At 34.4% G+C, this 16,274-nt stretch overlaps 2 protein-coding genes and 1 non-coding gene across 3 annotated transcripts; 1 reads left to right on the forward strand and 2 right to left on the reverse strand.

Moving 5' to 3' along the window:
* Positions 1–4,969: 4,969 nt before the first annotated feature.
* On the reverse strand, positions 4,970–6,030 carry LOC138874640 (uncharacterized). Its single transcript, XM_070153411.1, has 2 exons — positions 5,511–6,030; positions 4,970–5,055 (listed from the first exon to the last, which is right to left on the reverse strand). Exons 1-2 carry the CDS (start codon positions 6,028–6,030, stop codon positions 4,970–4,972), a joined length of 606 nt encoding a protein of 201 aa, XP_070009512.1.
* A 698-nt stretch (positions 6,031–6,728) lies between these two features.
* Positions 6,729–9,585, forward strand: LOC104214507 (autophagy-related protein 8C-like). Its single transcript, XM_009764187.2, has 6 exons — positions 6,729–6,771; positions 6,863–6,936; positions 8,063–8,118; positions 8,233–8,285; positions 9,103–9,221; positions 9,305–9,585. Exons 2-6 carry the CDS (start codon positions 6,900–6,902, stop codon positions 9,397–9,399), a joined length of 360 nt encoding a protein of 119 aa, XP_009762489.1. The 5' UTR covers positions 6,729–6,771; positions 6,863–6,899; the 3' UTR covers positions 9,400–9,585.
* A 6,313-nt stretch (positions 9,586–15,898) lies between these two features.
* TRNAF-GAA (transfer RNA phenylalanine (anticodon GAA)) lies at positions 15,899–15,971 on the reverse strand. Its single transcript has one exon. It is a non-coding gene; the product is annotated as a tRNA-Phe (tRNA).
* Between the last annotated feature and the right edge of the window lie 303 nt (positions 15,972–16,274).

Genomic DNA, 16,274 nt, shown 5'->3' on the forward strand with positions numbered 1-16,274 from the left:
CACAAAATTCAATCAAGTCAACCAAGTTGCATATATGCACTAATTCAAAAAAAATTTATGTAAATAGAATCCCTTTTTTTCTCTCCCAAAAGACATCTAAACTCCTCGAGTCTCAATTCAAACCATACAATCAAGTCATAAATAGGCATACAACGACAACAACATAGTTAGTGTAATATGACAAATGGGATTCGGGGAGAGTAGTGTGCACGCAGACCTTACCCCTACCTTGTGTGAGATAGAGAGGATGTTTCGGATAGACCCTCGATTCAAATAAAAAAACAACAAAGTAAGCTTGAGACAAATAGGCATAAAAGGGCAGCATGGTGCACCAAGCTCCCGCTATGCGCGAGGTCCAGGGAAAGGCCGGACCCCAAGAGGTCTATCGTACGCATTGTTACCCTGCATTTCTGCAAGAGACTGTTTCCACGGCTCGAACCCGTGACCTTCTGGAGGTCATGTGACCATGAACATATCAAAAACACAATATAGAATACGAAACAAGGGGTTGAGTTGTTACAGATAATTAGACATTATAATAGATTATGCATATATAAGCAAGAATTACTTACCAAAATGAATTTTTTTTCTTCAATTGGAACTTGCAACAGATAGCTTACTACTTGAGATTTGATATCTGCATATATTACAAGACTTTAGTCCTCTCTATACATGAATAAGATTCTCAGGAGAGAGCCAAATGAGAGAAAATGTGTAAGCAATCAAGAAGAGAGAAAGACTTTAACTTCAGTCCTAAGAGATGTCTTAAATAATAGACTTCAGGTTTATTTTACTCTTTTAATTTATTTTTGTTTTAAAGAAAAGGTTGACGGTCTTATAGGGGAAGGTTGAGTGGAGAAATTTTTGGTAGGAAGCGCTTTACGTTTTAGTGAGCCTATCCGATATGAATTTAAATTAGTCGAAGCACGGAGCCAAAAATTTTAGTAAGGAAATTTAAAAAATTCGAACCTGTCAAGTAATTTTGAACTATTTTTGCCACAATATGAAAAATTTCCCTATATCAAGGGAATCAAAAGCTTATATATTCATAAAAAATTATTTTCGCCCTATTTATATATACAATACAATTTTTCAACTACGGGATTCAATTAAACCTTTTCATTCGTTGTGACTCTGCGACCGAGTTAGGATCCTTGGGTTTCGAATACCGGATAAGTTAAACAAAAAAGAGCATACAATGAAAGACGGAGTTAGGATTTGAAGCTTATGGGTTCGGGATTGTAGTTCTTTTAAGTAATTGGGTTCTAAATTAATAATTTATACATATTCAATGATTTTTTTTTTAAATTAAATACATTGTTTGGACCAAAGCTATTGGATCCGACCGAATCCATTAAACTTACGCTAGCTCGGCCTCTGCATACAATCAAAATAGTGTTTCATTTAAACTAGTTAATTAAGAATTAGATGATTGTCATACATTACTTATTAATTAGGGCTATTTATTGCAATTCACGTGTATTTTTTTGACATAATTTACATTATCATCTTGAGCTTAAACCTAGTTTTTATCATTACATTAACCCTTGTTTACAAATACAAAACCAAATTTTCAAGGTGACTTTGATATTGAAGCTCTGATGATTATGACTTTTTGCTTAGCCAGAATAATCTAGTCACCCTACTTAACTCTATCAATATAAACAAACTTTCAGAATTAAAAAAAATTAAAAAGGTGTTTAATAATTGTACATATCCAAATAATTACATTCCTCTAACGACGTGATAGCACGTTCTCTAAGCTTTGCAAATGACATCATTAATTATATGTATTTGACTTGTAATCTTAAGATGTTAATTAAAAATTATATGAATTACTTTTAATGTAAATTACAATGTTTGCTGATTGTCGAAAAGGTTATACAATATATAGTCAACATTACATGCAATTTTTAGTGTGGTAAACTAATTACGCCTAACTCTAGTCTTAAAAAGAATAAGCAGTTGCTGTAAATATAATCCGATCTAAAAGTTCGGAGTCGAATCCCACAGAGAACTAAAGTATCTCTATAACTGTTCAATATCACCAATAAGGCAAGCTCGAACAATTTCTAAGTTAAAAATATTAAGATTCTTATATCTAACTAATTAACTACAAATTAAAATAGTAAATTAACAACTAAAGATACTAAGGGTTAGAAACAAGATTAAGGAGGCCCAGAGTTATGATTTTCCCAATTGTCAGAATCCTTCCCGCTACGTCTGTTATAATTCGCCCAAGTATTCTCTACTGTTATAATTTTTTGGCACGCTCCCAGCTCTTGCCTCTCAACTTTTTTTTGCATCAAATCATCTGATTTTCGCCAACTTCCATCCAAACTCATTCTTATATACAATAAACATATAATGAGTATATTTTATGTTAATAAACATGTAATGCCCCACAACTTACATACAAAATGATATGAAGCTATACCTAAAGTCTAGTATTTTTCATCATTTATCATAAACTAACTACACGAAATCTCAGCATGATATGATAGAACCATTTAATTTGAATAAAGTAGAGAAATGAAGGAATAATTTCGTAACTTAGGATATGAGAAATAGTTTTTAACTTGGTGGGTAATAGAAAGGGGTATGTTTTTTTGTGGTAAATAGTGACTTTCTATTCATTCAAAAAAAAAATCAGCTTTACAAATCAGGTAGATGCTGACCATCTATATCTCTATCTTCTATCTATGCTCTAATGACATCTCTACTGTATTGCTATTTACATCAGCTTAAAGCTTCACTAGAAAAAGAAAAAACAGAAGCATTCTGCATACTTCAAGTCTAAGAGCTTAGTGGAAAATAGTCTAATTGTTGCAATACTCCTTGCCAGCTCTTGATTGTCCTCCCTCTGGTATGTATATGCATTACAATCTCTCTGTATATACTGTTCTTTTTTAGTACTCCCCCTTGAAATCTAATCACATTCTTTTCCCTCCAAATTGTGTACACCAGCATACCAAATACACATGTAACAATTGCCTAGTGACCAGATTTCTTTTTTGAACCTTTGTTGATCCATTGGACCTCATCTTGCCAAGTCTGAATAGGTCTAGAATGGCCTAACCATTTGAGTAGTCTAGTCCATATTTCTCTTACTATTGGACAGTCAAAAAAATAAGTGTTCAAATAGTTCATCAGATTGCTTACAAAATACACATTGCTGGGACACTTGAACTCCAAATTTGATGAGTCTGTCCACTGTTGCTAATCTCTTCTGTAGTGCCATCCATAGTATGAATTTATACCTAGGGTGCAAATAAGGTTGCATAGTGATACTCTTCTAAGGTACCTTTTGTAATTGAGGAAGCTGCATGTGGTATAACTTGCTTATACTGAACTTCCCTCCTTTTTGTAGTTGGACAAGTGTGTTGACCAGATCCCCATGAATCCCCATGTAATTCGAGAACAAGGTTCCATGTCTCCATTATCTTTCTGACCACCCAAGCAGCATTCTTGGGTATTGGACTACTTTCCAGTGTCCTGTTTCTTATGTAGAAGGTGTGAACCCATCAGACCCATAAGTTGTCCTTCTTCATTGTCCATACTTTGTCCCAAGCAACTAGTGCTTTCTTGGTTATAGTTGATGTGCCAGACCATAAAAATGATCTACACATGGCTTCAATCATCTTCAATATCTTCTTAGGCAGTTGAAAGATTTGAGCCCAGTATGATTGTACCCCAAACGGGACTAATTTAATTAACTGGAGCCTACCAGCATATGAAAGCAATTTGGCTATCCAGCAGTTGATCTTCTGTGTAATCTTCTCTACTAATGGCCAACATTGGATAATAGACAGCTTCTTGGATGCTCGTGGTACACCTAGGTATCTAAATGGCATAGTACCTTCGGTATATCCCAACTCTTGCATAATGTCTTGTTTTGTGCTATCTGAGATACCTGCTAGCTGGATGGAACTTTTTTCTGCATTGGCCTGGAGGCCAGATGAGTTAGAGAACTTGAGGAATGTTTGCTGCAGTAGTCTGGTGGATGTAATATCAGCTTTACAGAACATCAACAGGTCATCCGCAAAACAAATGTGAATTGTTCCCAATTTCTTACATCTAGGATGGAATTTAAAGTTCTTGTTCTTTGCCAGCTGTGCAAGTTCCCTCTGCAGATACTCTATGGCTATGACAAACAAATAAGGGGGCATGAGTCCCCTTGTCGAATGCCTCTTCTTTCTTGAAATGGGTTTGTCAGCCCTCCATTCATGTTGAAGGAGATCTAAAGTATCATAAGCTTTCCTGAGGTCTACTTTTATAACACACCTTGGGGAGATCCCTTTTCTGTTATATCCTTTGAATAACTCATGAGTAAACAAGATGTTATCTGCAATGCCTCTTCCTTCAATAAAGGCTGATTGTGACTCCTCAATGAGATCTCTTATTACACTCTTTGAATAACTCATGAGTAAACAAGATATTACTTTGGTTATTATCTTGTATAGCGTGGTACAACAAGCTATAGGTCTGAATTCTTTTACTTGGTTGGGGTTTGGCACTTTTGGAATAATAGTGACTGCTTTACAATTCATTCCACTATGCATTTTGCCTGTTTCAAAGAATTCCTTGACTGCAACACATACTTCAGACCCAACTATAGTCCATTGTGTTGTAAAAAAACTCAATTGAAAATCCATCTATCCCTGGGGCTTTGTCATGAGGCATATCTTTTATAGCAGTTAGGATCTCCTCATTTGTTACATTCTTAACCAATGTCTCCTTCTGTTGTTGGTCAAGGCATCTCCCTTGTTTAACCACTGCAGCATCTGGACATCTATGAGCTTCTCCACTTTCTCCCATAAGTTTGGTGAAGAAAGACATAAACTCCTCTTCTGTTTGGACTGGATCTGTTAGCTTAATGCCACTTGCGTTGTAGATAGATGCAATGTGGTTTCTGCTTGTCCTCATTTTTCATTGAGCACGAAAGTATTTGGTATTTGAGTCACCACATTCAATCCAAGTGGCCCTTGACTTCTGCTGTAATACTTGTTCTTCTATATGACTCCATTTTTCCATTTCTGTCAAGATTTCTTTTTCCTGATTGAACAAGCTCTGATCTAGAGGAGAATTATTGAGTTCCCCCTATATTATCTCTAGTTTCTGTCTAGCCTGATCAAGTCTCTGCTGGTAGGAAGCCATATATTTGTTCAAGTCTTTAAGTCCATTTTTGAGTGCCTACAATTTCTTCCAGATTTTGTTCATGTGCTCTTCTTGAGTTCCTTGCTGCCATACTTCTTGCACTATGTTCCTGAACTCTGGATGCTCCATGACATTTATGTAAATCTTGAAAGGCTTAGGGTGCAGTCTTTTCTTATGTAGACTGATATGTATGAGGATTGGGGAGTGGTCAGACACTCCTGGATCCATGAATTCAACTTCTATGTGGCTATATTATTGCAGCCACACATAGTTGCCCATTACCCAATCTATCTTGCTATACACCCGTTTATCTTCCTGTTACTTGTTGCACTACGTAAAGAACTAACATATACTTTTTAATGGAGTCAATTGAAGAACATTAACTAAATTTTGGAAGCCTTGTGTCTCTGATTGAGTGACTGGTGCTCCTATTATGTCTTCTGAAGTTAGCACATTGTTGAAATCCCCACTTAGTAACCAAGTATCCTGTACATTTGTTCCTGCTTGTGCAAGTTGATTCCATAGCTGATGCCTGAGAGTTACATTGTTTCTGGCATACACCACTGTTAGCAGTGATTTGAAACTATCCTTTCGCACCTTACAATGTATATATTGGTATGTAGTCTCAATGATCTGGATGTTTACATTGTTTCTCCACATTAGCCAGATTCTACCATTTGGGTGGTCTTTATAATTGCAGCAAACATTCCAGTCCTTAGCCACCTTCTGTATAATTCTCCCAGCTTTTCTCTCCTTTAACCTTGTTTCTACACACCCAATTACATCTATTTTGTACTTACTCAGGAAGATTTTTAGCTCTTTCTGTTTAAAGGGCTTATTAAGCCCTTTGATATTCCAAGTACAGATGTTCATTGGTGGGAAGAGCTGGTTGGCCCAGCGTCCCTTAGCTCCTGATCTGTTTAAAGGGTATGTTTTTCAAAAATTATATAATCTACCTTTAAGGTGAAATAAAACCAACCACCTCATAAACGTTTTGAATCTCCTTGACCAATAAGTTATGCTTTTAGGCTACTAAGGAGATTTAAAATATAATATACAGAGACATAAAACGATTTTTTTCCGTATTAGTCCCTTGATGTCTGGATTTCGAGAGTCAAATAAATTATTTTTTAACCATAAATTTTTCATATTAAAAAATTATTTATAATTATTGTAACTTATAGTACTTTTATGTAGTTTTCAAATATGTAAATTTTATTTTGAAAATTTAAAAATTCTATGTTAAAATGCATAGTAAAAATTAAGAAATTTAAATTTCGAAACGCAAAAAATGTTACATAAATTGGAGAAGTTTTATTTTGTGTTTCATACAACTGACACTAGTTGTATGAGACTCTTTTTTATCTCACAAATTTGTGGACCCCAATCTTACACTTCTGGGTCCATAGAAATCTGGGTCCACAAAACTGTGAGACAAAAAAGTTACCTCATACAACTAGTGTATGAGACACAAAATAAAATTTTCCCATAAATTGGGACATGCCAGATGTCACATGGTAAAAGGAATGCTAGTTCAAAACGGCACCGTATCATAAAGTGACAATTGATAAAGAGTTTTGTTTGTTCAACCTTCACAATTGACGAATTTCCTCGGTAAGATCCTTTCATCTTCCTCTCTTTGAAGTTCCTTTCTTTTCCCTTTTTAGGCAAAACCCTAATTTCCTTTTATATCTGTTAATTGCAGAGCTAACCTAATTTACTAGGATCATTCACTTTTCACCATGGCCAAAAGCTCCTTCAAATTGGAACACCCTCTTGGTATTATTATTGTATTTTTGGTTCCAAGATCCGATCTTTAACTTGTTTGGCTCAATAATTTGTTTGATCCACTAATAGTTATTCTTATTTTTTGGGAGTTTTTTTTTTTTTTGTGTGTGTGGATGGGTGGGTGGGTGGGGGGGGGGTCTTGATTTGTTGGACCCTTCTTGTTATGTTCCCTTGTGAATTTCATAGTAGTTTATTTTGTGCAATTGAGAGTTGGAATTTAGATATCTTACCAGGAGGTCACGGGTTCGAACCATGGAAATAGTAGCCTCTTGTAGAAATGCAGGGACGTTTGTGGTTCGGCACTTCCCTGGACCCGGCGTATAGCTGGAGCTTAGTGCACTGGGCTGCTGTTTTTTTACATGTTTATATAATTATAAGTTTGTTTATTGTATAAGCTTCTGTTGGACTGCTACTATTTGTGTGTCTTTTGTGTGGAAGCGTGGCTATTATTGCACTTTCAGGGGGGTCGCTTGGTATTATGGATAAGCAAAAATAACCTTGGGATAAAAAATTTGTACCGCCTTATCACTTGTTTGTTTACTAATCCTGGGATAAGTTATCCCTGTACTAAAAATAGTACCGAGATAACTTATACTAGCCAGATTGTGAAATAGTAATTGCAGTATAAAGTTATCGTAGGGTAAAAGCAGTAAAATTTACAATCCCAGGATTAATACAACATACAAAACAGTCAATAAGAAATAATATTGGGATAGCTAATCTTAACATAACTTCTCTTCAAACCAAACGACCCCTCAAAGGTTTGTGGAAATTTTGATGCAAACGGCAAAGTAGTACTTATACAAAGGAATTAAATGGTGAAAAGTGGTGTGCAGAATTAAGAGGAAAAACATAATTTTTGTAACGAGTCAATGTCATCAATCTAGAAGAATTACTTGGCTCATATCATAGTATGTTAGTCGCTTGAATCTGCTAAAATATTGCTGTGGTTACCCGTCTGTATTTTCTCTTCAAAATTTTGCGGCTTCTTTTTTAAAATTCATTATAGCCATCGCCTACCTTATCAAAAATTATAGCCATTGCCTATGTAAACATTTGTTTTTCCTTTTGTCTAACTTTATCTCCCTGTCTTATTAATTCTGGTTGCATTTTCTAGAAAGGCGACAGGCTGAAGCTGCTCGTATCAGGGAGAAGTATCCTGATAGAATACCGGTACCAATGCAATTTTGTCTATTCTCTCGCAATGATGCTTTTTTTTTTTTTAATGCTAGACATTTTATATGCCTTGTTAAATCTGCTTTTCATTTTTCTCTTCCTGGAATTTAGGTTATTGTGGAGAAGGCTGAAAGAAGTGACATTCCTGACATTGACAAGAAAAAGTTAGTAATCTCGATAGTCTTCTATGCTTGGTCCGCTATTATATTCACATTGGTTATCCTCAATGTTGCTAAAGATGGTTTTGTTCGATAATGAGTTTTTAATTTTCTCGAGCTAGTGTTGGGGTGGCTACTGCACCTTTATGAGCTATGATGTGACTCGTGTAAATTTCTTATACGTCTTTCTAAAGAATAAACGGATTCTCGTAAGTATTTTCATCGGTATAAGATTGTAAGATGTAGTGTTTACCGTTCGAGTTGAAAGAGGACTAATTTGCACTAGCAATGAGATTGATTAGAGCACAAGATAGGTGTGATCTATGTTGCGCGGACTCTCCAAAATGTTGCTGCACCCGAGTCGGGTCCTCCAAAAATGCACTATTTTTGGAGGATCCGGCGACACTTTCAGAGAGTCCGAGCAACATAGGGTGTGATTGTCTGTTCTAAAGTGTATAATTGAAGTACAAGGATTTCTTTATTTTGTTTTCTTCATTTGATAGTGATATGCAGCAATTGAAGACACTGCTTCAAACTTCCATAAACGTGGGATCTCTCTGCTCTCTCCGTTTTAATTTCCATCTGCATTCTCCTGTTAACAGTGTTGAGTTAGCGCCCAGCTCTTTTACATTTATCTTCATGATATTTTTCTCCAGCCGAGGGTCTATCGGAAATAGCCTCTCTGCCCTTCTAGGGTAGGGGTAATGTTGCGTACATCTTACCCTCCCTAGACCCTACTTGTAGGAACTCACTGTTTTTTTTTTTTTTTGTTGTTTTATTATATTTCCCTTTTTGAAATGTCTGCTAATCGTAATTATTGCAGATACTTGGTTCCTGCTGATCTGACTGTGGGGCAGTTTGTGTATGTTGTTCGTACGAGAATTAAACTTAGTGCTGAGAAGGCTATTTTTATCTTTGTGAAAAATATACTTCCTCCCACAGGTGAGCAATATTTTGGCACAATTGTCATTACGCGTTTCCAAATTTCTTCGTTTTTAATCGGTCTGCTTTCCGTTGTTTTACAGCTGCCATGATGTCTGCGATTTATGAGGAACACAAAGATGAGGATGGCTTCCTGTACATGACTTACAGTGGAGAGAATACATTCGGATCGTTCTAAAAATGCAGTCAAACTGCTCGTGTAAATAGGTCGTAGTAAAACTTGTAAATACCTTCTCTCTGGATTCTGGCGTTATCTTTCTTCCAAGAAGGTGTCTTCTGTATGATGCCTACCTGTTTAACTTCAGTTAACATCGACTGGTTTAAAGTATATACTTAAAAACTCTATGAAGATACTCATTTTCCATTTGCTGCTGTGCGATCTTGTTTCTCTACTTCGTATCGGTGTGAGGTTAGTTTGATAGTGTTTTGTTTTCGCCTGTTAGTGGTTAATATTGTGTTCACACTATTCTCCCGTTTTTCATTGTGCCTGGCCTATTTACTGGTTATTGTTGTTGCTTTTCATCTATTTTCTGGTTCTTACGATGCTATCATTATTTCTTGTTTTTTTGTTGATGATACTGATATAATGTCTCTTTTCGTGTTCTTGAGCCGAGGGTCTATCCGAAACAACATCTCTACTCCCTCGGGTAGGTCGTGGCGAAGTCATGAAATTCAATAAGGGTGTTCAAATTTTGAAACCCTTTGCCAGTGGGCTATGCAAGGGTGTTCAAAGTCTATTTTTAATCAATAACAAGTAATATTTTATCTTATTATTATAATTTTTTGGCGAAGGGTTGACCACCCTTGTGCCAACATAGCTTCGCCCCTGCGGGTAGGGGTAAGGTCAGCGTGCACACTACCCTCTCTAGATCCCACTTGTGTGATTTTACTGGGTTGTTGTTGCTGTGTGATCTTGTTGGTTTATTTTTCCTCTTTTTCCCCCCTTAGTCACAATTGGTTTGATGATAATTACCCCTTTCTGCAAATCACTGAATGTTGGAAACAATGTGATTTGGATTTTTTATGATTCCAAAACTGTAGCATTCTTACATTCCTGTTGCTATATTCACTACTTTGAAAGTTGAACAAATACAAAACAGTAGTTCTTTTTGCCTTTGTTTTCTCTTAAACGCAAGATTACGCTCTCGTCGTGAAAAGCATTGAATTTGCACTCTTGCACACTTGAAAAAAAAAGTGGCGCGCAGGGTCCGAGGAAGGACTGCCACAAGTTTCATGTTCAACATAGTGTTCATACCGGAAATTATGATTAAAAAGTTCTTTTGAATTGCCACCTACTTCAGATATCCCTACGGAAATTTTTTTCAAATTAAAAAATTTAATATCTTCTCCCGAATTAGTGAGTTAGACAGAATTCCTTGTCCAAAACAAAAAGTGGTGGGTCAATTTTCATAAATTTCTTCGTAAATGTAAAATACTTATATGAATAAAAATATGCAAGAGATATGGGTACAAAGCACCCCAAGGAGTGTGATGTAGATATACTACCCTAACGCAAGCATTAGCGATTGCTTTCACGGCCTGAATCCGTGACCTATAGGTCACACTAAAATAACTTTACTGTTGCTCAAAGACTCTCGTTCTTCTTGCACAGTTGCACTTGGACTGAAAAACATAGCAAATGTAGAAACAACAGTTTGAGAGGGTAAATTTCACAAGTGGTCATATAACTATGATATTTTTTCACCAAAGTCATATAACTATATTTTTTCATACAAAAATCATGAAACTTTTACTAACTCACACAAAAACCATAGTGACTGAAAAATTCAACTTCCAGGTAGTATTTTCTTATTCCACGTTTTTCCCTTTTTATTTTAGTCTAATAAATAATAACGTAATTAAAATAGGAGAAATATATATTTATAGCCGTTCCCAAAAATAATAATCAATATAATATATAATATGTATTATATACACACACACACACATACGTACCTTTTTGCTAGCGAATGCAATTAGTTTCAATCGATCAGTCAGTCATTTTCGTATGTAATTTCTCCTTAAAATAGAAATTACCCGACCCGACCCAACTGAATACCCATTTGCATAAATTAACCCATTAAAATAATACTAAAGTGAACCTTCCAAAAAACTTAGTTTACATTGCATGAGATTCTGACAAAAAAAAAAAGATATAAAAAGTATGGATACTTAGAGAGTTGTTGACACAATAATGCTATTAATTTGAATGAAGATCTCGAAAAGAAGAGGATTCACCTTTAGTTTTATTTTAATTTATATACATAGGTATTGGGTCGCATGGGTCGGGCAGGTCATTCCTATTTTTATTGGATTATTATTAGATTAAAAATAAAAAATACTACCGAAAAGTTGTATTTTTGGCCATTATAAATTTTTATGAGTTAATTAAAGTTTTATGAATTTTATGCGAGAAATCATAGTTGTATAATTTTCGTTAAAAAATTATAATTATATAACCATTCGTGAAATTTATCCCACTTTAATTAAAACCGCACACAAGAAGGAAATGAAAAAGAAAACAGATGAAAAAGTCAAATATCCTGACGCAAATCACGTAGAAATATTGGACATTCTCACCTGTTATTCTAATGCTTGTCATTTGTATTTATCATATTCATGCAACTGTCATCGGTTTTGACAGATGCATTGATATGTATTTTTCTCTCAATGAGACGGCCGCATATTGGCCGAGCCACGATTTTAAGTTTATGGATTCGAAATTTTTATCGCTTTTAGTTATTGGGTTTTAAATTAATAATTTATAAATATTCAGTGGATTTCTAAGACAAATATAAAATTCGAACTAAAACTAATGAGTTCGACTAAATCCGCTCCCGTAACTCTAGCTCCGTCTCTGGACGGCCGTATTCAATACACGTTTTGTTAGTTGCAACTAATTAATAGAAATTAATTCAATAATGTCGAATGCGCATGCCTTCTAATTTCCACAAAAAATATTCCAGTTATATATAATAACATTCTATCAGTATAATTTAATGGCATTTAGCCGGTTTTCTATCCTTTGTTACAAATTAACAATTCATGTTTACTATTCTAGCTGACTTTTACGTAATGAGATAATGTAAAAAACTTTTATAAAGTTTTAAGTTTGTGCACTATACAATGTATATAATATTTCATACCATTAAGATTTAAGTTGTGCAATATAAATATTACTATTTGGTAACCTGAAAAATAAAATAAATAACGTCCTTTAATATGTTAACAGCTTGTTTGGATGGTTATTACCCATCTTTCTATAATATATTGTATTGTATTATATTGTGTTGTATTGTATTGTACTATATCATTTTATAAATATAATGTTTGGATAGATTGTATTGTTTACTGTTGTTAAATAATATTTTATTGTTTGGTTTGACTGCATCATATTGTACTATAACTGATAAGTTTACTAAAATATCTTCATTTGTTTAAATATTAAATTTATCAAAAATTACGAATAAAAGTAATTTAAGAAAATCCTTTTTCACTAATTTATCACAAAATATGTCTTATAAATAGATTAAGCAATTAAATTCATGCAAATTCTAAAAAAATTAGCAATTTTACGGCGATGTTCAAAAAAAAAAAAGAGGAACGAAGACAAAGTAGGTTATAGGTGGGAGATTTGGAGATAAATAAAAAAAGGTAAAGGGGTAAAACATAATTATGGAGTAATAAGTTAGGGCATGATTGAAAAGAAAAATAGGAAACAATTCCACCACACCAAATCGGTTGTTTCAGAAAATGAGATTTTTCCTTGTTCCCGAACAACGGATTTAATAATACAATATAATACAATCAATTTTAATGAAACAATCAAAATAAATATTGTTTTGGGATAACAATACAATACGATACAATGAGTGACAACCATCTAAACGAGCTGTAAGTTACAACAATAGTATAAATATTGATATGCTTATTGGTAGGTCTTGAGTCGAGGGTCTCTTGGAACAGCCTCTTTATCCCTCGGGGTAGGGGTAAGATATGCGTACATATTACCATCCCCAAACCCCACTTGTAGAATTATTCTGGCCGTGGTTGTTGTTATTGGTAGGCCATGGTACCTATAAATTGACTCTAATTGCCATATTCACATGGAAATTTGTAGCAAGCAAGCTGGAACTATCCCATTGCCTTTCCATTTTGGCATAGTTGCAGCTGTCCATATATAGTATTTATCATTCCCCAATACACCATCTTTTCATCTGAGGATCTAATCTGTTCTCGGCCCATGCTATGCAACAACGAGATCTCCCTTGATCCTTGTTGTATGTGATTGACGCGCGCCATAAAGACGCTCTCTTGGGAACTTTTTACTCTAACTATTCCAAGAGTCTTCGTTAGTCGAATAATATCCACTACACTCCACGTTCTGCTCATTCCTTTCGTCAGCTCTTTGATCGGGATATATAATTTACTTAGGTTCAATTCCTACTATGGCTTTGTTCAACTTCTGTAGCTGCTTCTCACCTGAGTCCTCAGACTCTGGCGAATTCGTCTGCAATGGCGATGTTTGTGTTTTACGCGATCCCAAGTCCTCCTCCCCTGACATTAAATTCAAGAACAAGAATAAACAGAAGCGAAGATTTAGGATTTCGTTTCCTCAGTTTTCTCTATGCAAATCTTGAAGATCAATATTTATGCCTTTTCTTGCAATTATACCAATATACATCATCATACATTCTTTATGTAAAATATGGCTATGATTCTTGAATTAGCCAATTTTTCCTTTCAACTTTAAATTAAATAGTATAATTATTCATCATAATTAGACTATTTTTATTCTAGTCTCTAAACTATCGCAAATAAAGGGTAGTCTTATAGTGACGGTAAAATAGTTTTGTGACCTACAAGTTCGACACATGAAAATGAATTAAGTATTTCTCGACAAAGAACGTGATATACTTTAAATTTTTTACAAATATTATATTATTCGAAATGTGCGTATTCCATCGAGTTAAAATGTAGATTGCCTATATCGCACCTTCTGGCTTCTTATGGTACAGCCCTTCTCCCAATTCCTTTGTAAATGCAGAATGCCGTGTATACTGGGTTATCATTTTGACCTATCACGAATCTGGATCTATGTATTTCTCGACACAAAACGTGATATACATTAAAATTTTAACAAATTTTATATTATTCGGAATGTGCTGATTCCATCGAGTTAAAATGTAGATTGCCTCCATCGCACCTACTGGCTTCTTATGGCATGGCCCTTCTCCCAATTCCTTCGTAAATGTGGAATGCCTTGTATACTGGGTTACCATTTTAACCTATCACGAATCTTAGCCTATGTATTTCTCGACGCACAACGTGATATACATTAAAATTTTAACAAATATTATATTAATCGGAATATGTTGATTCCTTCGAGTTAAAATTATGGACCGTCTCTTAAAAATTCGCGAACTAATCCAATACTCCAGGTCGAGGATAAGCTAAAGTTTCAACTAAAATGACTTAATCAATTCTAATTAGCGATGAGCAAAAATAAAATTGGAATTTAACTCAACCCAATAAAAACATAAAAAAATGACACGGTATAACTGCTCTCAAAATAATAGCCGAAAAAATATATATTCTTTTCTATATATACACATTCTGTATGTTATATACAAAAATTATACAAATTTTATAAATTTTTTTGACTAACGAATGTAAATAGTTTCTGGCATAGACTAAAAGTGATAATACACTTTTAAAAGGGACCCTTATCATCCTGTAAAGGGATTCAGATTATTACACAACATATTGAATACAATAACAACATTCTCTACTCTTTGTTAACACAATTGTTCTTCACATTTATCGCTTATTCTTTCATTGTTCATTTATTGTTCTTCATTTATTGCTCACTATTAACCACAAAAGACCATCTTTGGGGGCCCTCATTATCATTAATTCTTCATCAATTGTTCATTGCTATTTGCCCCATCTAGACCTCGAGGCTATGCTCCAGCCAGCTCGAGGCCCAGCTTTGTGACCCTATTGATTTGTATTTTTTATTTTCTTCACTTGTACTTAGCATCTAATGCCTAACAATTAGTATTGGAATAAATTTCGTATTTTTAGAACCACAAAATCAAATATAATTGTAGTTACCATTTTCCAGGTAAACACTAAGCTACATTTTAACCTATCACGAATCTTGGCCTATGTATTTCTCGACACAGAACGTGATATACAATAAAACTTTAACAAATATTATATTATTCGGAACATGTTGATTCCTTCAAGTTAAAATTATGGACCGTCTCTATAAAAATTCGTGAACTAATCCAATACTCCAGGTCGAGGATAAGTCAAAGTTTCAACTAAAATGACTTAATCAATTCTAATTAGCGATGAGCAAAAATAAAATTGGAATTTAACTCAACCCAATAAAAACATAGGAAAATTATACGGTTTAGCCGCGCTCAAAATAATAGCCGAAAAAATATATACACATTTTACATGTTGTATATAATTTTATATACAAAAATTATAAACTTTTCGACCACGGAATGTAAATAATTTCTGACGCAGGTTAAAAGTAATAATACGCCTAAAAACATAAATATTCTTGGGCTGCAGTGTACCCCAAAGACTAAGCCAAATGTTGTCAGCCCGGTAATTCATTTTCAAAGTCTGGTAAATTAATTAAAAGTTAAAACGAAAAAGAATGCGGTGAACGTGGATCGAACACGTGACCTTCAGATCTTCAGTCTGACGCTCTCCCAACTGAGCTATCCCCGCTTGTTTCTTCTTTTTACCATTAAATTAATAAAATTTACTTTGCTCTCGATTTGCTTATGCTTGCAACTAGAATTTGTGGACCCAAATTTACATTACATCCAAATTAAAACTTTTATATGCAGTTAGCTGATAATTAATCATTTTCTTTCTCCCTAAGAAATTAAATGGTCCTCAACTTTGGTTTCTCGGAGTAATTCTCCTTTTCATATAATACAGTTAGATAGACTTTAACATGTACTCCCTCTAATCCACTTTAACTAATTTTTTGCCTTTTTTTCGTGGTATACAATATTTGGACGAATT

The sequence above is a fragment of the Nicotiana sylvestris genome, chromosome 8 (assembly GCF_000393655.2).
Source record: "Nicotiana sylvestris chromosome 8, ASM39365v2, whole genome shotgun sequence".
Lineage (NCBI taxonomy): Eukaryota > Viridiplantae > Streptophyta > Magnoliopsida > Solanales > Solanaceae > Nicotiana > Nicotiana sylvestris.